General features: G+C 37.4%; 1 protein-coding gene across 4 annotated transcripts in view; it reads right to left on the bottom strand.

Annotated features, from left to right (window-relative positions):
• Positions 1-23,832, bottom strand: part of CFAP418 (cilia and flagella associated protein 418) — a 30,429-nt gene that overhangs the window by 3,251 nt on the left and 3,346 nt on the right. For 3 of the 4 annotated variants that reach the window (XR_010021791.1, XM_063079798.1, XM_063079797.1), the window contains exons 2-5: positions 21,068-21,155; positions 18,058-18,122; positions 17,444-17,509; positions 5,431-5,526 (exon numbers count right to left, since the gene is read on the bottom strand). Coding sequence is in view for 3 of the 4 variants with exons in the window: in XM_063079798.1 (XP_062935868.1) it covers positions 5,431-5,526; positions 17,444-17,509; positions 18,058-18,122; positions 21,068-21,155 (315 nt within the window). In the remaining variant the exon portion in view is untranslated. The remainder of the gene's footprint in view (positions 1-5,430; positions 5,527-17,443; positions 17,510-18,057; positions 18,123-21,067; positions 21,156-23,832) is intronic. The other variant, XM_063079800.1, reaches the window with a different exon arrangement.

The following is a 23,832-nucleotide window of genomic DNA, read 5'->3' as shown; positions in this document are numbered from 1 at the left end:
CCACACAAAAAATCAACTCAAAATGGATTAAAGACCAAAATTTAAGACCCCAAACTATGAAACTATTGGAAGAAAATGGGAAATGCTACACGAAATTAGAGTGGGCAGCACTTTTTTGAACAAGACTATAGAGGCACAGGCAACTAAAGCAAAAATAAACAAATAGGACTGTATCAAACTGAAAAATTCTGTACAGCAAGGGACACTATCAACAAACTGAAGAGACCACCTACAGAATGAGAGAAAGTGTTTGCAAACTACATATCAGACAAGGGGTTAATATCCAGAATACATAAGGAACTCAAACAACTCGATAGCAAAAAACCCCAATAACCCAATTAAAAAATGGGCAAAGGACCTGAGCAGACATTTCTCAAAAGAAGACATATAAATGACCAACAAGCACATGAAAAAATGTTACTCAAAAAAATTACTCAAAACCACTAATCATCAAGGAAATGAAAATTAAAACCACAATGAGATATCATCTCATCCCAGTTAGAATGGCTAATATCAATAAGACAAAAAATAACAAATGCTGGCAAGGATGTGGAGAAAACAGAAACCATACATTGTTGGTGGGAATGTAAATTGGTATAGCCATTGTGGAAAACAGTATGGAAGTTCCTAGGAGAACTAAAAATAGATCTATCTTATGATCCAGCTATCCTGCTACTGGGTATATACCCAAAGGAAATGATATCAATATATCAAAAAAGACACCTGCACTCCCACGTTCATCCCAATGCTATTCACAGTAGCCAAGAGATGAATGGATTAAAAAATTGTGGTATATATACAGAACGGAATACTGTTCAGGTATAAAAAGAAACGATATCCTATCATTTGCAGTAACATGGATGGAACTGGAAACCATCATGTTAAGTGAAGTAAGTCAGGCACAGAACAACAAATACCATATGATCTCACTTTTATGTGGAATTAAAAAAAAAATACTACAAGAAGTAGTCAGTAGAATAATGGTTACCAGAGAATGGGAGGTGAGGGGGTATGGGGGAGGAGAAACGGTGGATTGATGGGTAGAAAACTATACTATCTACCATAAGTGAATCATTGTACAGTATATGCACGTATTGAAACAACACACTATACCCCATAAATATGTACAAATGAATGTTAAAATTTAAAAAAATCATTAATAGAGAAGAAAATGCCTGTTATTTCTATATGTTGAACTCAGACTGTATCTTTAATTTGTTTCAATGATCTGTTTATTTATACTATCAGCAATAAAATATATGCCTATCCTGAAATAAATGTTAATATGTTAAGACAATTAAATCAATGAGCAGGACCATCATATAAATAAATGATAACCATTAGTTTTGATGCTGTTATAAAAAAAGATTAGAGAAGTGAATTTAGGTTTAACTAATAAAAATAAATTATGATTTTCATAATAATTCTGTGGTAAAATAAAAAAAATAAAAGTGAAAATGATGAAAAATATACAAAGTGAAACAATGAATTACAGTATAAGTAATAAAAAAGAAATCCAGTGCTATCCTTTACTTGTAGATATCACTCTGAAAGAAGGCAGGCTACAAAGTGCCCTCTAGTGGTCAACGGGCACCACATTCAGTACTGTAGTGTAGAAAATTCAGGCAGGTTAGAATGGTTAGAATGCAACAAAACCCGAAAGATTTTCTGGGTGAAATGTCTGATTTCAGGAAACTGAGACTCTGACTAGCTAAATTACTTAGCTAAGGTTATGGTGAACTAAGGAGGAAATGAATCATGTAAATTTTATCAGAAATTAAAAAAAATCTGTGAAGATTAATTCTAGGTGCCAAATTGATTAGATTAACAAATATGGAGAAACCTGGTAAAGCTATCTTTTTAAATGTGTCCATGAGGGTGTTTCTAGAAGGGATAAGCATGAGCGCCTGAGTGGACTGGTTGGGAGAGATCTGCCCTTAATATAGGTGGGAACCATCCAATCTGCAGGGGCCTCAAAGAGAGTAAAAAATGGAGAAAAAGGCAAATCTCTCTCTCTATCCACTGGAGTTGGGATACACTCTTCTCTCCTGTCTGTGGACATCAGAGCTCAAGACTCTACAGCTTTTGGGTTCCTGGACTTATACCAAGAATGCTATAGGCTTCCCTGGTTCTAAGTCCTTTGGACTTGGACTGAGCCACACTACCTGTGTTCAGTTTGCAGGTGGCCTATTGTGGGACTTCTCTTCACAATTGCGTGAGCTAATTCCACTAATAAATCCCCTCTCATCCTATTGGTTGTGTCTCTCTGGAGAACCCTGACTAATACAACATCCAAAGCTAAATTGGTTAAATGAAGGAAAATGTCCTTTATTTAATCTGCAATACATTTTGACAAACTTAACATTTGATTGTTGACTAAATCCTTAATTAGAGATTTTAGGAATTGGAATCATAAATAGCCAGGGATCTAATTAGGACATTTCAAATGCTTTTTAAGAAGCACATATCTTTAAAACTTAGAAAGGACCCATTCCATTATTTTCCCTTAAAAAAACAAATGATTTAATAGAAAAATAAAAGCATCTTATTTAGCTATTGTGGCAAGGTGGTCAACAATTATAGCTTATGTTTCTTTTAGAAAATTCTACAACTTGTCAAAGCTAGGATACACTTATTTCCCTCATCTGTAAAATATGGACAATGAAACTGCCTCAGGGTTAAGTGTATCTACCTTACCCTGTATCATATCAATGATTTATATTTGGATGGTGGAAACAGCCTTATTCTGTAGTTATTCCATTCTCCTATCTCCCAAACACATTCCTAAGCATCCTGAGGGCTGAAATAATATTTTCTACCAATTTAAATAACTACTACTATTTATTTTTGAAAGTGTAATAAATCGCCTAGTTGTCAGTTTTATCCAAAAGTGTGTACTTTTTCAAACTAGGCTGCCACAGATCTAGGGTAAACCAACTGATGTTCTTGATGACCCTGAGACACTGCAAGTTCCTCAAGTACCAACTAAGTCACCATTCACTTACTTTATGTCTGTGCTCACCCACTGTTTTGATAATACATGGATTTTATTACTTTATGCTAGTTTTATAAAAATTCATGGTTCCTCCTGGTGACATACGGGAATTACTAATCACTTATTAGATCAACCAGAAGACAGTAAACAGCAGAGAGTTTAGAAAAGTCAGAAAAGGCAAAATGAACCTGAAATTAAAGCTAACTTTTCTGAAGTCACTTCCAGTCAAGATGGCACAATAGATGGTCCCCAGTGTCCCTCTCTCCCACAAATCAACTAATTTACAACTATAAAAATGTAACAACAGCCAAACTGGGGTCACTAGAGCTCAGGGGAAGAGGAGGAGAGACCTATGGAGTTTATGAAGATGGGAGAAGCCATGATGAGAGGAAGAAAAAACTGCTCAGAGTGCTTCATGCCACGGCCGCTTTAAGGCTGGAGCTGCTGAGCACATAGAGCAGGAGATGGCCGAAGCCACAGCTGTGCCCTTCAGATGGAGTTGCTTGGAGATGGCAAGGGAAAAGAGGGCCTTTGTGGTCCCCAGGACAGCAAGACCACTAATAGGGTTCCTGTGGACCCACACAGGAGTGAGGAGCCAGAACAACTGAAAAAAGGAGCCACTCAGAGGCCAGTGAGTCACTGAAAGGGACCAGTGCAGGGCCCATCACACGGGAAGTGTTTGGAGCACAGGCGGTGGTGGAGACAGGCCCACTGGGGGAACACTGGGACACTACAAGGTCAGCCGATCCGCCCCCCAATTAGCGCAGGACCACTCAGAGGATACTGGTGAGGAATACAGAATTGCACGGGGTGCAGTTTGATGAAAAGACTCAGGCACAGATCTGAGTTTCCATTCAACCCAGGTGCACCAGGTCTCTGGAGAGCTGGAAGTACCTATAAGGTCAATCATTAAACCCTGAGCTGCACAAAAAGCCTTCCCTAGGGAAACAGCAGCAAAGCAGCAATTTAGCTCAACCATACAGCTCAAGTACTGGTTCCCACAGGAAGTTCCCCCCTTTTAGAAGTAAGCAAGAGACAAAAAATTAGTTCTGGCCCGGGCACACCACCAGCACATCAAGGCCCACCAGGGGACCTGAGGCTGGAACCGGGGACAGGACCTTCCGCCCACAACCAGGCACACTGCCAGTGCCCTGGGGCCCCTGGAGCCAGGGACCGGACCCTCCGCCCACAACCAGGCACACCGCCAGCACCCCAGGGACCTGCCTGGGGACCCAGGGCATCGAGCCAGGGACCAGAACCCCTCCACAACCAGGCACACCACCAGCACCAAGGAGCATGCCAAAAACATCCCCTCCATGTAGGTGGCCCACCACAGCCACCACAGTAACCATGGCTGCCACGAATGTGGCTAGATATCACAACCACCACGCATGGTCCATCAGCCACTGGAGTGCACTGACACAAGGAGAGTCACCAGCAGAGACCAAATAAAAGAAGAGGATGTCACTCTCCATAAAGCCCATTCCAGAATGACAGAAGAAGCATCTGCTCTATGATAATATTGGGGGACCTGAACATACCTCTCATCATTGGACAGATCACCTAGGCAACAAATCAACAGAGTAACCATTATTCTTTCAGAGGGAGAGAAGAAATCTAAGGTTATCAGTGGTGGGATGGGGAAGGGAGAAGGGGATAGGGAGAGATTGGACAAGGGGCATAAAGAATAAGTACAATTTGTAACAATATATATACTAGTAATATTGATTTGATCAACATATGTCAAAATTAAATCCCCAAAAATATGTATAATCAACTATGATTCAATAAAAAAATAAATGAATTAAAAAAAAAAAAAGCTAACTTTTCCAACTATGGCAGTACAAATTAGGCTAAACCTAAGACAGAGGTTCCTGACCTGGTATTTTGGGACTGCCCTAGGCTTTACGAGGAGTCTTCAAAAAGTTCATGAAAGGATTTGTATTATCTTTTAATTAGATTTTTCCATCAATGTTTTGAAGTACCCTCATATTTGGGTTGAAAACTGTGAAACCTTGTAAATTGTAATTTTTCCATGAATTTGTGTATATGAATTGTGGTGTGTGTGAGTGTGAGAAGAGAATTCAAAGCTTTCATGAGATTTTCAATGTTGTAAGTGATGTAAAAAAGTTTACAAACTATTACATTAGGGGAGACTCCTATGGATTTACCTGAGAACGGCTGCCAGAAAATGTGTGAAAGAAAGTCTCTCACCCTTTTCTTTATGCTACTGAAAAGTGCTGCAAAATATTCTGATAATTGGATCTGAAAATAGTCTTTGTTTAGGCATTAGTGTGGGGGACTAAAAATGCATAATATATGCAATTTATTAATTTTTAGAACTCAATTTTTATTTGAAAATGTGAATGTATAGTTCAAATACATGTTTATAACGTGGTACATTTTTCACAAAGTGAAGTTCTTTAGCAACATACCTGAAAAACAGATAATCACATGATTTGTCCCACATGTAGTCATCGTAGCTTACTACCAAGAAATCACAGGCTATACAACGCAGATGGTCACACGCTCTGTTCAGAGAAAAAGAACTGTATATTAAAAATGACTGGTGTGTTTAAAGATGAAAATACGGTGATTTATTCATAGGATATACCACATATTACTGAAAAAACAGAAAAGTACAGATTAATCTGATTATAAATGTTTAAAGGACTATTTATATAACTAAACTTTCAGCTTAAATGTTTGCAAAAACCCACCTACCCTATTTTACTGAGATCTTGTACACGGATACATAAATGCATACATGTACATTATACAGATATAAAAGAAACAAAATGGATTTGTAGATCTTTGAATTCAATGGTTTTCAAATTGTATCTGAGGGAGATGTTCATTTAAGCCAAAAGTACTTTCTTTCCTACTGAAATTTTCAAGGATATCTCTATCAAAGAATGTGCCACATTACACTGAAATGAATCTGTCTCTCTCATAAGCTACTTAAATGCTGGGACAATATCTTACATATTTCTGTTTCCCCACTACTTGGCATACTGCATTCTTATCCACTTAAAAAAATATTTACTGAGAGCCTCCTACATTCTAGTGAGATCTGTCTTCATGGAGCTTAGATTCTAGCGAAAAAGGAAATAAACAGTACTTGTAACTAAATTATATAGTATGTTAGAAGGTGAAAAGCGCTTTGAATGAAATAATGAGTAGGGTAAAGAAAATTGGTAGTACTGGGTAGGGGAATGGGTTGCACTTTAAAATAGGGTGGTCTGTATTAAGCCTCACTGAGGTGTATCTGTGTCCTTTGTTTAAATGGAGTGGTAGCAGGTAAAGGAAGGGGGGTTAAGAAAAGGAAGTGTTTAAGAAGAGAGGAAAAAGAGCATGCTTGCATACTGATGGCAAAGATCAGTGAAGAGCGAAACTCTGGTAACGCTGGAGAAAAAGGGCAGAACTGCTAGAATGATACTTAGCATCCATTAGGTAATCAATGAATATCTGAGTTATTGGAATGACAAGCAATTTAAAAAAAATAATTATGTATATACTACACAGTAACTTTAGGGGTAAAATGATAACATTGTTATAAAAGAATTATTAACTGCCACTGCAAACAATTTGATTTGTATAATAATTCTGATTTACTTTATTTTATTTTTTTTAAAAAGATGACTGGTGAGGGGATCTTAATCCTTGGCTTGGTGTTGTCAGCACCACGCTCAGCCAGTGAGTGAACTGGCCATCCCCATATAGGATCTGAACCCGTGGCCTTGGTGTTATCAGCATCGCGCTCTCCCGAGTGAGCCACGGGCTGGCCCCTGATTCTCTTTAAAAAAAAATACCTCTTCCACTGTTTGAAGTGTTCAAAAAACAGAATTAACATAGACACATTTGATCATCTAAAAATTAAAAGAAAATAAGAAAAGTTTTTAGGATCTCAGAAAAAAAAAAAGTGAAAAGACCAGTGATAGAGTGGAAGAAAACATTTTCAACACATGGTTAAATACTTACACTATAAAAAAAAGTACTTACTAATGACAAAGAGAAAAAAAAAATTCTCACTGGTATAGGCAGCAAAGAACAGTAGTTAAGAGCACAGACTCTGGACACACATTGTCTGGGTTCAAGTGCTGATTCCCTACTTACTGGCTGTGTAACTGTAGCCAAATACCTTAACTTCTCTGTAACTCAGTCTCCCTATCTGTAAAATGGGGACAAGGGTACCTATATACCTCAAAGAATTATTATGAAGACCTAATGAGTTAATATTGTAAAGTAGTTGTAACAGTACTTGGCACACAGTGTTTGTTAAAAAGTTAAAGTATTGTATAAAGAATTGAAATTTAAAGCAACCATGAGATATATTTTTTAACCAATTAAGTTAGCAAAAATTAGCACTGTTATACATTTCTGGTGAGTATGTAAATTGCTATAAACTTTTTGAAAAAATCTTGGCATTAACACTTTTTCAATTTTGCTTTTATTTTTTTTTGAATAAATATATAATACTTCTGCAATAAAAAAGTAATAAAACAAAACAAACCTATCATTAGGTTTTTTCACTTATTTCCCTCTAAAATTCAGATATGTCAACCTCAAAATTGCAAATATTTTTTGACCTGAAAGTTTCTTTGAGAATAAATGCTTTATATTTCTAAAAATATTATTAATCATAACAATGAATATTTAAAATCTATATGTTTCATTAGCAATTCTACATTTTCTTTCAAACTGTCAGCAATTTCTGAAGTTGTATTTGTACATATGGAAATTCAACACAATTACATTCGTACACATTTGAACTCAGATTTTGAATGTACAAGTCAGGAAATGCAAAATGATGGTTCCCAAAGCTACCATAACTGGCTTTCTTATGGATATGTAGTTTATTACATGATTGCACAGAGTGTTAACTTTAATGCCTTAATACTTATGCGCAATTTGGCTGAATTATTGCTGTTGTGGGAACTATAATTTAGAATTTCCCGACATTTGAAGTGTAAAATCTCGACTATAATGTTAAATACAGCTTTTTAATTTAATTTAAAATTTCGTAGTTTATTCAAATCTATTCACACTACCACATTTTCCTACAAACACCGTCCTTTGAGAAAAATAAAACTAACTTGCAGCTAAGAAATCATTCCACTGCTACGATTCACTCTCTTAGATCATAATTAGTACCAGTCTATGGAATAATCCAGTCTTGCAAGTAGTTTAAAAAATAATTAAGACAGTAAAATTCGACTGGCTTGAAAATAATGCCTTAGTTTTACCTATGACACTTATAATGCCACCATGCATCCTACTATTATTCTTTCTCCTTTCCACCAACTGGGTAAAAGACTCAAATCTTTACACTCTAAAATCACTTAGCATTATCCCCAAACCAGAGCTTCATCCAGAAATCAAACAAACAAAACGAAAAGGAAGAACAGATGTAATTTCCTTTATGTCCTGGGCATGTAAACCAGTGCTTATTTTCAGGGATTAAATATATTTTTCTTCCATAACTATATATAAAAACCATATCTAATATAAAGTCATGATTCCAATGAAAGAGATTGTCAGGTCTTTTAAAATGTGGAGGGAATACACTTATGAAGATATCAGCAACACCTTTGTTCTTCTGTCCAGCTAATACAAAGAATGGACTATTTTAAAGATTTTTATGGTGTTAATGTCCAAAATACAGCCCTGTATAGTCTTCTGCCCAGACTCTATGAGTCTCAGTTAAATCCTATGAGATCTACACAGTGGGACTAAGGAAGTCCTGATGTTTGGATAGTTTGAAAATAACAGCAGCTGCAATAGCACAAGCAGCTAAGATTCTTCCCTTTCTGCAAAGTGGTATAGTAGAAAGTGTAATGGATTAGGAATCAAGTTACCAATTTGAGTCCTTGCTTTGTAATTACTGATGTGATCTTGGGAAAAACACATTACCTGGAATTCATTCTTGACAATTTTCTCTCTTACCTACCATAGCCATTTAATCATTGAATTCAGTCAATTCTATATTCTGAAAAGCCAATTTTTTGACACTTTTTCCCTATAGCCAATACCACCACTCAGGTCACAGCTACCATCACCTCTTTCCTGGACCACTCTTGGCTACTGGATGCTGACTGGTCTTTCTGTATCCCCTCTTGTCTTTCCCCTCCAACTTCCAAAGCATTTTCCATACAGCAGACGAAATGACTTTTTTAGAAAAACAAATCTGATTATGTCACTCCTATCTGCTAATAAAAACCCAGTGGCATCCAATGCATATAGGACATACTTTTTCTAAAATCCTCCAAAGGACAACAGGACCCCAAACCATATCTCTCTCAACTATCTCTTCAGCCCCATCAGGAACCACTCTTTTCCCCTACTCACTACACTCTAGCCCACCCAGCTGCTCTCTGTCCCAACACCCCAAGCTCCTTCCCATCTCAGGGATCTTCTAACATGGTTTGCCTCTGGCTCCAGTGGTCCTCTCTCTGCTTAACTCCTACTTATTTTTCATATTGTGGTTTGATTAAATACCACCTGCTTATGGAAGCATTCTCTGACCCTTCATATTAGTTAGGGTACCTATTATCTATGCTTATATTATCCTGTTCTTTCCCTTCACACCACATATTAAATGGAAATTAAGTATTTATTTATGGAATTATGTTTAAAGTCTCTCCTCATCTAGACTGAAAGCTCACTGAAGACAGGCAAGTGTCCATTTATTTGTTCACCACAATTTGTTTACTTAACCTCTAGTACTTGGCAGGTGGTTAATATGTTTGATGAAATTAACACCAGTACCTCAATTTCCTCATTTATAAAATGGAGTTAAAAATTCTTGCTTTATCTGCATCTTGGGTTTTTTCCTGTGGAACAGGTAAACCAACATGTTTATATAAAAAGTGCTCTGGACAGTAAAAAGCACTTTGCACATAAAATGTTTTCTTCTTCCAATGGCTTACAAATTTTATTGACTGTAACCCACAGAAATACATTTTACATCATGACCTAACTTACACGTATGACTGAAAAAAAGTTTTATAAAAAACAATACTTAACCTCACCACGTGATGTACTCATTTCTTTTCTACTCTATTCTAATTTCTATTCTATTCCACTCCATTCCTCCTCTGTCCCTTCTACTCCACTTCATCTGACGCACACATAAAATGTTTTATATGCACATGAATATGTATGTGTTTATGTTTCTATGGGTGCAGATTCTGTGTCATGAAATGGGCAGTTGATCAAAGATTTGTGAATAAAAACATTTACCTGTGTACACACGAGGGGTCTTCAAAAAGTTCGTTGAAAATGCATATCATTTAAAAACAATGCACGGATTTCAAATTTTTTTGCACCAAAATAAATTCATACTAACTTGTATAACATGTCTGAATAGGATCTAAGGCACTAAAATTTAAGATTTAATAGGATTTAAGGCACTAAGAAGTATAAGACATCAATTTGAAAAGAGCCCTTATCAGAGCAACATGAATTCTGACAAAACTGAAGTAAAAACAAACATCAAATATATGGTGAAACTTGGGTGGAAGAATGGTGAAATCCCTGATGCTTTATGAAAAGCTTATGGGGACAATGACCCAAAGAAATCAGCAGTTTACAAATCGATAATTCGTTTTAAGAAGGGATGAGATGATGTTGAATATGAAGCCCACACGGCAGACCATCCAAATCAGTTTGCTAGGAAAAAATTAATCTTGTCTGTGCCCTAATTGAAGAGGATTGCTGATCAACACCAGAAACAATACCAACACCATAAACATGTCAACTGGTTCAGCTTACGCAATTCTGACTGAAAAATTAAAGTTGAGCAAACTTTTTGCTTGATGGGTGCTCAAACTGTTGTACCCATATCAGCTGCAGACAAGAGCAGAACTTTCAATGGAATTTTAAACAAGTGGGATCAGATCCTGAAGCATTTCTTTTTTCCCCTTTGGGTAGTTTGCTGGTATGGGGATCCTAACCTTTGACCTTGGAGTTATCAACCCTGTAATCTAACCAATTGAACTAACGGGCCAGCCCTAGATACTGAAGCATTTCTTCAAAGATTTGTAACAGGAGATGAAACATGACTTTACCAGTACGATCCTGAAGAAAAATCATTATCAAAGTCATGGCTACCAAGAGGTGGAAGTGGTCCAGTCAAAGCAAGAGTGGACCAGTTAAGAGCAAAAGTCATGGCAACAGTTTTTTGGGATGTTCAAGGCATTTTGCCTGTTGACTTTCCAGAGGGTCAAAGAACAATAACACCAGCTTATTATAAGACTGTTTTGAGAAAGTTAACCAAAACGTGAGCAGAAAAACATCTGGGAAAGCTTTGCCAGAGTCCTTCTCTACCACAGCAATGATCCTGCTCATTCCTCTCACCAAACAAGGGCAATTTTGTGAGTTTTAATGGTAAATCATTAGGCATCAACCTTACAGTCCTGGTTTGGCTCCTTCTGACTTTTTGTCTCCTATGTTAAAAAAATCTTTAAAGGGCACCCATTTTTCTTCACTTAGTAATGTAAAAAAGACTGCACTGACTTGGTTAAATTCACAGGACCCTCAGTTCTTTGAGGATGGAATAAATGGCTGGTGTCATCACTTACGAACATATCTTGAACTTTATGAATAAGACCCCAAAAGCACAAGTAACGAAAAAAATAAACAATGGGATTATATCAAACTTAAAAGCTTCTGCACAGTAAAGGAAACAATCAACAGTGGAAAGACAACCTGCGGAATGGGAAAAAATATTTGCAAACTATACATTCAACAAGGGATTAATATCCAGAATATATATGGAACTCAAACTACTTCACAGTAAAAAAAAAAAAAAAAAAAAACTAATCCAATTAAAAAATGGGCAAAGGAACTGATTAGACATTTTTCAAAGGAAGACATACAAATGGCCATCAAGTACATGAAAAAATGCTCAACATCACTAATCATCAGGGAAATGCAAATCAAAACCACACTGAGATATCATCTAAGCCCAGTTAGATTGGCCAGTATTAAAAAGGCTGAGAATAACAAATGCTGGCGAGGATGTGGAGAAAGGGGAATCCTCCTGCACTGTTGGTGGGACGGTAAAATAGTACAGCCATTATGGAAAATAGCATGGAGGTTTCTGAAACAACTATAGATAGAACTACCATATGATCCAGCAATCCCACTTCTGGGTTATACCTGAAGGAATGGAAATCATGTTGAAGGGATACCTGCACTCTCATGTTCACTGCAGATCTATTTACAATAGCCAAAAAATGGAAAGAACATAAATGTCCATCAACAGATGACTTGATAAGGAAAATGTGGTATATATACACAATGGAATACTACTCAGCCATAAAAAAATGAAATTCTACCATTTGCAGCAGCATGGATAAACTTGAAAAAAATTTATGTTAAGTGAAATAAGCCAGACACAGAAAGAAAAATACCACGTTGTCCCTCATAAGCAGGTGCTAAGAAGAAGGAAAGAAAGAAAGAAAGACCCATAATAATACAATGATCTTTCAGAAAGAAAGAACAAATCTGTGGTTACTAGAGGTGGGAGTGGGGAGACGAGGGGATTGGGGAGAGATTGGGTAAGGGGAATTAAGAATAATTATGATTTGTAGTAATGAATATGCTAATAATATTGACTTGATCAATGCATGTTGTACAAAGGTTATAGTACTCAATGCTGTACCCCCAAAATATGTATAATCAATTGTTTCAATAAAAAACAAATAAAATTACACAAGTGTCTTGAACTTGATGGAGCATATGTTGAGAAATAGAGTTTATATTTTTATCTTTTAATTCCTTATTTTCCACGAACTTTTTGAAGTCTCTTTGTATATGCAAACAGTATCTCCTCTTGTAGCTGTACAGAATGTGGGAATAGAGCTTGATAGATTTTGGCATCCTCATGGATCAACACTAGACGATAGAACCCTCAATCTATAGAAACAGGCTGCTCTTTTGTCTACTGAGATTCCATCTGGAACAAGACTCCTCTGTGCTAGAACTAAATCAAAGTACACTCCAAAAATACTATAGATAAGAAAATCTTAATGAAATATTTACTCTTTGCAAGTAAACCAGAATGTACTGTCTTTTTTTTAGAGTCCATTTTGAAAATCCGAAGGCACTTTTAAGTAAACACTGATACAAATGTCCTGAGATAAGCAGGACTAATAGATGAGAAAGTCATAAATAATTACAAACCAGTGTATCTAGCAGTTAGCTATCTTTTGCACCAGAGGTGCGGCTTTCATATATCATTTCATTTAATACTCACAGTATCTCCATAAAGTATGTTAAGTTTTTATAGGTGAGAAGACAGATGTTTTATTTTATTTGTTATTAAAAAAATTATTTAACTAATGGAATCATAATTGATTATATATACTTTTGGGGTTCAACGTTGACGTATGTTGATCAAATCAATATTATTAACATGTATATTATCACAAATTGTATTTATTCTTTATGCCCCTTATCCAATTTCTCCCATCCCCCTCTTCCTCCCCCTCACCTCTGATAACCCTAGATTTCTTCTCCCCTTCTGAAAGGGTAATGGTTAGTCTGTTGATTTGTTGCCTAGATGATCTGTTCAGTGCTAAGAGAGGAGTGTTCAGGTCCCCCACTATTATCGTGGAGCAGATGCTTCTTCTATCACTCTGGAATGGGCTTTGTGGAGAGAAATCCTCTTTATTTCTTTGGTCTCCGCTGGTGACTCTCCTTGTGTCAATGCACTCAAGTGGCTGGTGGGCCATCTGCATGGTGGTTGTGGAGTCTAGATGCTTTTGTGGCAGCCATGGCTACTGGGGTGGCTGTGGTGGGCCACCCACATGGAAGTGGTGTTATTGCCATGCTCCTTGCCTGGTTGCAGGAGGAGGGGTCAGTCCCCGGATCCATGCCACAACCCTGGGTGGGCCCCATGGCAGCAGCGGCATGCTTGGGAGTGGGAGGAGGGGTTGGTCTCTGTCTCCAAGCCTCAGGTTCCTGGCTCCATCTCTTTTTACATTCTAAGATATTGTTGCAGAGCATCTAGGTGGGAGGGGGAGAGAGGAAGTAGGAATGAAAGAGGGTGGGAGCAGGAAAGGGGGCAGCATAGTTGAGGCCCATGGCACCCCCTCATTCCTGTAGGGGAGGCCAGGGGGCTTCCAGCGGTGGCTTGGTCATTGCTGGACTGAGTGCAGATGTCAGGGGTGTGTGGCTGAAACCCTTGGCCCCTCACCACCCTGGCTCGGGAGACCAGGGGGCTTCCAGCTGTGGTTTGGTGGCTGTTGCTGCGCTGGTTGCAGATGTTGGGGGTGTGTGGCCAAAACCCTAGGCCCCCCACTGCCCTGGCCCAGGAGTCTGGGCTGCTTCCTGTGGAAGCTCAGTGGTCATCGCTGGGCTGGTTGTGAGTGTCAGGGCATGGCTGAGGCACCCAGCTCTCCCCCCTCCATGGCTTGGGGGCCCAGGGGGCTTCTGGTCCTTCTAGGTTTTATAGGTGTTCTTTCTTTGGTGAAGTGAGGTCTTTACTAGTTAATATCAAACTCTGTCTTCGGTCTGTGGGTATTTTGTTTCTTCTTTCAGTTCTGTGTTGGATTATTCACTGTTTCCACTACTTAAACTCTGCACTGGAACTAATTTGTTGTCCTTTGCTTACTTCTAAAATGGAGGAACTTCCTGTGGGGACCAGTACTTGAGCTCTGTGGTTGAGCTAAATTGCTGCTTTGCTGTTGATTCCCTGGGGAAGGCCTTTTGAGCAGCTCACGTTTTAATGATTGACTCATGAGATCTGGTACACAGGGGTAGCGAAGAATTCTGGTCTGGACCTGAGTCTTTTCAGCAAGGTCTTTTCAACCGCTCCCCCTGTAGTTCTATATTCCTGGCCAGTCTACACAGAGGGGGCTGTGCTGACTGGAGGGCAGATCAGCTGTCCTTGGTGTGCCCCAGTGTTCCCCCAGTAGCCTGTCTTCCCCATCCCCCACACTCCAAACACTCTCCATGGGGTGGGCCATGTGCTGGTCCCTTGCAATGACTCACCGGCCTCTTAGTGGCTCCTTTTTTCAGTTATTGTGACTCCTTGCTCCTATGTGGGTCCACAGGAACCCTGTTAGTGGTCTTGCTGGCCTGAGGGCCACCAGGCCCTCTTCTCCCCTGCCACCTCCGAGCAACTCCATCTGAAGGGCACAGCTATGGCTTTTGTCAGCTCTTGCTCTGTGCACTCACCAGCTCCAGCCTTGAAGCCACCGGGATTTGAAATGGTGGGAATGATCCTTTCTTTCTCTCATTGTAGTTTCTTCTGCCTTCAATGCACTCCATAGGTCTCTCCTCCTCTTCCCCTGAGCTCTAGTGGCCCCAGCTTGACTGTCATTGCTTTTTAATAGTTGTAAATTGGTTGATTTGTGGAAGAGAGTGACGCTGGGGACTGTCTATTCTGCCATCTTGACCGGAAGCTGAGACAGATGTTTTAGAAGATAACATTCCTTCTCAAGTCTTCACAAGGTGGCAGAGTGAGGATTTGAAGACAGCCATAATGTCACCAGAGCCCTTCCTCTTCACAACATGGGTGTACTAATTTACTTCTTTATCTGTTCCTCTATTGTCCAGTTTTACCTTTTTTTGGTAAACTAGCCCAGGGCTTAGGACAGGGTGGACATTCAATGAATTTAATAAAAGAAAAGAAAAAAGTTCAAATACAGAGAGAGAAAATGAATCTGTAGTATGTAAATTAAGAAGGCAGCAGGGGACATGCATTAGAAAAGAGTGTCACTCCAGACAGGGAATAGATACAAAAGTACTTAGAGGCAGAAAAATGTAAGTGAAAAGTAGAGGATGACAAGTGTTCTAGTGTGAGTGGAGTATCTGGCCCAGGCTTTATCTGGACGTGAAGGAACTAAAGGGAGAAGAGAAAGAACAAGGTTAACAACTTGGTTAAGCCGATGGCCTGTTTAGACTTAAAGGGAGACAAACAGCAACCCCTGTTTGCCTTCAGAACAGGGAGAGGCACTTAAAATAACACTGTAGGGATATTATCTTGAATGCTATATGTAGGTGAGACTAGAGAAGATGGAAGTGATGGTAACTGGGAAACTGTTGTTATAGTTCACGGGTGACTTGATAGAAGCTTGGATCAGAGGTGGCATGGCTCTGGAAATGACCCAGATGAGTCCAACTGAGTTGACACAGGTAATTTGAGACTGACAGCAACAAGACTACATTCTCCTCAAAGGGCAGTTTGTATCTCAAATTCTTTGTATAGACAGTACTCAACACACGATGATCCAACTGCTATCAATTCTTATTTACAGTACTTACAGCAGGTAGCACCCCCAGCATTTATATTAGCCTGTCTGCTGCCTGGCATTGCTGTATAAGGCTTCTCCAGACTCCTAATTTCACTTTGGTCCTATAACCCTTCCTTCCAGGCTTCCTAAGATCTAAGCTGGCACCACCACAACCCTCCAACAATGTCTTTTTAGTTTCTGCTTCTATTATTCAACATAACAGTGATTCCTCCAAAATAGTGGTTAATGTGTAATCACATAACTCCGTCTTTTCTTCCTTAAAAAATTAACACAAAATTGGGCTGTCCAGTTAGTGCAGTTGGTTAGGGCATGGTGCTGATAACACCATGGTCCAGGGTTTCAGCTCTGTACCAGCCAGCCACAAAAAAAAAAAAAAAAAAAAAAAAAAAAAAGGAAGAAAAAGGAAAAAAATCCCCCCAGGAAATAAAAAAGTATTTTAGAAATAACTAGACAAAAATATAATAATCTAAGCAAATAGGCCTCTGCCAAAAATAGAATCAAAATTAGCAGAACAGTATAAAGACTTGCTTACAGCCAATCTGTTTCCCCATATTATGAAAATGGTAATGAAATGTGCTGGGAGTATGGGGCTAATATGGGCTTGGGGTAGGTGGTGTCATGACTATAAGACTGCCCGGAAAGACGGACTGAGTGAGAAAGTGGGTATAGGAAGGGGCAGGAAGAGACAAAGAACGTTGGGTTTCTGCTTTTCAGATATGTAAACAGGTAAAATGAAACAACTATGCTTGAGAACTTTTTGGGTAATGCAGAACTGTAGCTTCTCATGCTAACTGTTTGGCCAAGTCAGTGGGGGCAAGGCATCATGTAACTGCACAGCCGCATGGCTTCATCTGCCTTACCCAATGGTTTCCACTGCCTGTAAGGAAGCTCACTCTCCTGGTGTCCTGTGGAAATCACTCTGGGACTGAATGGATCCAGGCACTTCAAGTGGGGCTTAGAGAAAGGACATCAACACAGTAGAGAATATATACCCAACATCAGTTTTCAACAGCTATCTCCCAAGAATAATAAACATTTCAACAAAATGTTCTTAGACTGGCTAATAAAATATGCCTCTCATTATAAAATGGATTGATGCCGAGATGATAAGAACTACATTTTAACAACAGAGCCTCAATTTAAAAACCTAATAAAAAAGTATAATATATTTCTGATATACTACCTCTGTGAAGTATTTGTTCCAATCCCACATGGAATAGTGCTTCCACCAAGGTACACTGGACTGCAACTAGACATGTTCAACAGATGGAAAAAAATAAAATTACAACAAAGGAGAAATATGAGAAATTAATTTGGCCTCATTGACTCTATGTTCTTGTAATCAAATGATATATTTTCCCTAGCAAGCCAACTATTTCAAAGAGGAGGTATTTATTCCAGGATCACTCCTTTTCTGAATATAACCTGTACATTCAGGAACACTCAAGGAGTTAAAATGAGTCACAGAAAAATGTGTTTGCCAAATAATGTAAGGGACAAAGTAAATAGTGAAGAATATAACACAACATTAATTTTGAGAAACTGTTCACACTTTTTTTTTTTAACATGGCAGAAAATTATTTACAATAGCAATAATCTCCCATTTAATTTCCTTTACACTAAGGGGTCACGGACCATAAGACACTGAAGATATTGCTATTGGCCTTTCTCCTGAAGGCCAACCACTGCTTTGTTGTTCAATGTCACTGTTGTTTAAATGGTAACACAATCTACTAGACTATACTTATAGTATTTGCTCACTAGTGTGTATAATTCACCAAAGCAAGCTCAACTTACCTTTTACTAAGGCCTTGAATGGAAGCTCTGACAGATGTGTTACCTGAAGATTTAGGTTTTAATTTCTGTTAAAAAAACAAAACAATAAAAGGCCAAGGGTAACTCAGAGAATTGTAATAGGAAAACTAATATTCTTTATTTTATAACAAGAATATTTTAAAAATGACTTAAATAGAAATTTTGGTGGCATCATTTTTAAGTTTCTGAAATAAAAACAATGATCAAAACCTTTTAAAGGCAAAAGGGAAGTAGAACTCCCTAAGGAATCTGCAAATTACTCTGCTAACTTTTAGTCTAGGAAATTGATATACTGCCATTATTAGCATGCTAAGATTTAGAGTCACTTTATAACTCTTCAGTTAATACTAGATTTCAATGATTTAATATGAAGGACCTGCTATTTAAAACTTCATCCTGGAAAAATTCAATTGAGGAGGAAAAAACCTCAGACTCATTTTTAAAGGCTGTGAATGGTACTCATCTGAACTAAAAATAAACTAACCAAACTCCTGTGTAACTTCAGGAATATTAATTTTGATCAAATGCCATGGTACCAACCAATAGATGTTTAAGGAAAATGTAGAGCTACCTAGTCATAACCATACAGTAGTTCCTACATGGTTACACAACATCATCATCATTAGCAAGCATTTATTAAGTGTTAACCGGTATATGGTACCAAACAACATAAACCAACCACATACTAGGACCACCGCCAAGAAGAGGAAGTGAGACGGAGAAAAGGCCATTTAAACCATGCAAACACATGCATCCATTTTACCTAGTGAGAAAGGAAATTTAATGGAGGCAAAAATATTTCATTTTATACTATTTCTCTTAACTCTTTTATTTGATGTTGAACAGAACTAGAAAAATTTTTGGTGCAAGTCTGAAAATAATAATGTGCATGAATCTCTTTTCATTTTGGATAGCATGTTTCATGTGCTATCCAGGCTCAAGATTGTGATTTTAAGCTGGCACACTGTGACATTTGTTGGTATCTGGGCTTTCTTGTGTGGGTGTGGGAGTTCAGAATTGCAACAGAATGGGAAAGCATGGGCTGGGGTGGGGAAGTAGTACTTTCAGCACATAATATGGTCTCTAAAGACAATGTGGGCAGGGACTGTCTATTCACAGACACTTCTTTTCCTCAAACGATAATGTTTTATAGACCTGTTCTCTCCCTTGAAGGCTGGAAAACTGTATATAATAAATCACTAAAAAAGAGGCTGGCTGGGTAGCTCAGTTGGTTAGAGCACAGCCTTATAACCCCAAGGTCACAGGTTCAGATTCCTGTACAGGCCAGCCACCAGAAAGTAAATAAATAAATAAATAAATAAAAAAGGGAAACATACAGAAGTGCATAAAAGTTTATTTTTTTCACTATCTAAGTATTTCAAACTAGTATATCTTAAAGCCAAGCTACAGGAGTATTTATCTTCTTCTGACACACCTTAAACTGAAGAGATAGTACCTCATAAACAGATATGCATCCTATAGTGCTTAATAAACAATGAATTGCTCAGATAATTAATGAATAACAACATAAACATCATGTAGTTTTTTCCTACTATTTATTAGCATTAGTAAGTAGCATTACTATTCAGTACTTATGATGTATTGTTTGCAGAGTACAGTACTTAATATTGCTATACTGATATATTAATCAACTAGACATCAGCTTATTAATTTTCCTCAGATGAACTGAAAATGTTAAATTTAGAGAAATTCAGATCTTAAAATCTATACTAGTCATTCGATCTGGTGACAAAAATATAAGTGGCCCCTATCCATATCCTTAACACCTTAAAATCTATACTAGTTGTTTAGTCTGGTAACAAAAATATAAGTGACCCCTATCCATATCCTTAACACCACCATTACCTAGCAATTTTCAGGCCACTGTCTTGCTTTAATTTTCCTTACCTTTTAAAAAAAAAAAAAAAGAAAACACCTCTAGTATTATACTTATTTCTTAGATTTTTTATCTTTGTGGTCTTTGTAAAATAGACTTCTATTTGGTCTCTTTCTTTTAAATCTAGGAAATGTTTCACACATACCATACTGATAAAAATTAAAGTATATAAATTCTCATACATTGCTGTTGTCACTTTGGAAAACAATTTGGCAATGGGTAAAAAGTTGAAAATGAGCACACTTTATGACCTAGGAATTCTTCGAGGTTTATACATTCTAGAGAAATACTTGTACATGGGTAAAAGAAGATATGTAAAGATATCTGATAAAGCATTATTTGTAATAACAACTGGGTTGTTTATAATCTAAACATCCATCACCAGGGAAGTGGATAAATGAACTGTGACAGAGTAACACAATGGGTTATTGTATGCAGTTAAAATTGATTATGGTTATATACTATACATACATAATAAAAGTATAAACAGAAAGGATAGTGGTTACCTCTGGGAAGGAAGACAGTAAGGTAGGATTTGAAGAGGTCTTAAATTATATCTCTAATTTTCATTTATTTAAAAAAAAGTCCAAAGAAGTAAATACGGCAAAACATTAAGATATGTTTAGTATGGTGGCTGTTGTATTATTTTATGAACTTTTTATGAAGTTAAAATAGTTACATAAACATTTAAAAAATTAAAATATTAAAATTTAGTCATTGGTTCATGGGATTACAGCAATGGCATGCATCTGAGATGTGAAGCACATTCCTATAATAGAAGTTGTTTTGGCCTTTTAGAAAAGTGTCCCTAGAGATTAAAAATAAACACAAGTAACCAACTTGATCTGTTGACTTTTATGCTAACAGCTTTTCTAATTTTTCTTTCTTGCTGAGAATTGAACAGAGAAACACATACTGAGATTTTCTAATATTTTCTTTCTTCTACAATTCTTTAAATGGAATAATTTAAGTAATTGTATTTTTCAGAATTCAAAGGACTATGAATAGCAACTTGTGCCTTTAAGTTTTAAGACTATTTTAAACATGTCTTGAAATAATGGAAGAATTTCTGCACATTTGTAACACTTGACTTACAAAGGGTTTCTTGTCAAAGTTGGGCTCTTCAAATATTTCATTGATAAGACTGTCAAGATCATCTTCCTTTTTAAATGCTTCTGTTGATCTGAAAAGAAAAAAAAACACACACGAATCCCAACTGATAAGGGCAGATAAAGTCAGTATCAGAAGTTTTATTTGAAGTCCATTATTAGAGTTGATAACAGAAGGATAAACATATTATTTTTTTTCCTGCTTATGGACATAGCCTAAGTTTGTTCAGACACAGTTATAGTTGATAAGGTACAAATTCACATGTGTATTTTACTATTACATACTTAACACTTCAAGATAATTTTAACCAGTATTTCTAATATTTTTCGTAAGTGTTCCATTTTAAGTCAAATAACCATATCCCTTCACTAGAGGTCATGTGATCAAATGACCAAAAAAAAAAAGTCCTATTTGTTAGACAGAATATCTCAACTATCTCTTTATCTTCTGCAGGCAAAGCCAGCACTGGATCATTAATAAAACTGTTACTGCACAGAAACTTCCATTTAATACCTAACATTTACTGAATACTTACTAAATGCCAGGCACAGTCTTCAGGCTTTACAAGAGGATCTCTCTATTACCCTTATTTTATAGATGGAGAAAAGGCACTGAGAGATTCAGAAACTTGCCTGAGGTCATAAAAACAGCAGGAAGAAGGGGTTGGAATTGAATCTAGGGCAGTCCCTATACCTAACACTATATAAGATTAACTTTCTTTAGAGTTTATATGCTGCAGATGCTGTACATCAACTTCATAACTTTATTGGACCATTAAATTATGTGTTTTAGAATACAAGTTTGTTAGCCAAACTTTCTAATTTTAGAAATGTATTTACTTTGAAAATTCTTAATATCAGGAGTACAGCCCTTTATTACTGCTTGGACTAAGATAGTTTAATCTGATATAAGAAAATCCAGAGACTGCTGCCTAGCACCTAATGCTTGATTCCATCCTTCTCTAGGCTTTGCCTTTTCAGTTGTTCCCTTTCTAATATTTATCCTTAATGCCTTTCACTCTATACCAGCTTCTTCCCTTTACTTCAAAGTATGCTCGAGATTTTCCTCTTCAAAGAAACACTCCAAAAATCAAAGTGCCACCCTTTCTTACTACTGAAGAGTAGTCTATATCCATAACTTCCACTTGCTTACAAGTAGATTAGATTTAGCATCAGTTGGTAACCTAGATGAAGGTTTTTTGACCCTCATTATCTTGGAACTATTGACATTTTGGGCCAGATAATTATTTGGGGTGTGTGTAGGGGCGCTGTTGTGCATCGTAGGATGTTTATAGCATCTCTGGCCTCTACACACTACTGTGCCAGTAACACACCCTTAGTTGTGATGATCAAAAATGTCTCCAGACATTCCCAAATGCCCCTTAGGTAGCAAAATCGTCAAGGGTCTAGAGCTACTGACTTAGTTCAAATCACTTAATCTCTCTGAACCTCAGATACTTTATCTGTAATAATGGTATCCAGACGACTATTTAAAACTGCTTCTAGGTGTAATATTCTATCTCTGGTCTCTACATCCCTCAACTGTAGTGAAACTCTTCCCTCAAAGGTCACTACTGCCCAAATCACTACATTCAGCGGCTTGCTGCTCAGTTCCAATCCTCTTCAATCTTTTAGAAGCATCTGGTACTGTTGTGTACCAATTCCTCAAATTCTTTTATGACAGCAGGTTGTTAAGATGTCTTCTTGAAATTCTTTCCTCCTTTGGTTTTCATGACATACTCTCTGGGTTCTCCTTTTTCATGCAATTTCACAATTTCAAGAATCAGATACATTCAAATTCTACTTATCTAATCAGTATTGTTAGACATACAAACTGTCAACTTACATCAGATTCTGGTCTATTACTAGATCACACTGTGGAGTATACTATAAAGCAAATATATTTCACAGGGCCTAGTTTCTTGTACTTTCAGGTTTAGTCCAACTTCTTAAAAGTACATATAAAATGTTGACCTTGCAAAAAACAGGAAATTTTCCCCAGGCTATAGCCTCTGTTGTAAGATAAAGAATTTTAACATGGCAAGGTTGCTGGTTCAAAGACAGACAAGTTACTGATTGATATGTAAAGATACTGGGAAGCTGCTGTAGGGAGAAAGGATGTTTGCTATGATCAAGCTTTTGTTGGTGGATCATTTAAATTGCCTTATGGAATGTCACTTTACTTGTTTTACTGAATGTTACCAGCCTATATTGTTAAACTATAATCCCACCTATGTTCTCTTCCTGTAACTTCCTGGTGTGGAGAATAAATGCGGGAAGAGAAACCCAATTCGTGGTTAATTTCCCAAATGGAAGGAATGCCTCTCTCTTGAGGGTTCTGGGAGATTAACCACTTTGGGGCTTCTCACTGCTCAGAAGAGATGGGCTTTGAGTAATCTTTTGCAGCTCTGTCATCCAGGGGAAGAGGGGTGACAAATCTGTGGGAGGCAAAGCAACATCACATAATTTTGTTTTGCCCACACTTGCCTGTACTTTACTATAGTAGGGAGAAAAAAAAATAGCAACACTTCATTGAGAACTCATAATTTTGTTTATTTTTTAGGTAGCTAGCCAGTAAGTGGGTCTGAACCTATGACCCTGGTGTTATAAGGCTGTGTTCTAACTGAGCTAACTGGCCAGCCCAAGAACTCATAATTTTAAAGGACAGTATAATACTTTTTTGGAGTCTTCTGATGCTATAATAACCTTAATCAAATGTTAATAAGCTTTTATTGGTTCCCTCCCTAACTC

The sequence above is a fragment of the Cynocephalus volans genome, chromosome 15, assembly GCF_027409185.1.
Source record: "Cynocephalus volans isolate mCynVol1 chromosome 15, mCynVol1.pri, whole genome shotgun sequence".
NCBI lineage: Eukaryota > Metazoa > Chordata > Mammalia > Dermoptera > Cynocephalidae > Cynocephalus > Cynocephalus volans.
This window is presented reverse-complemented; position numbering and strand designations above follow the sequence as displayed.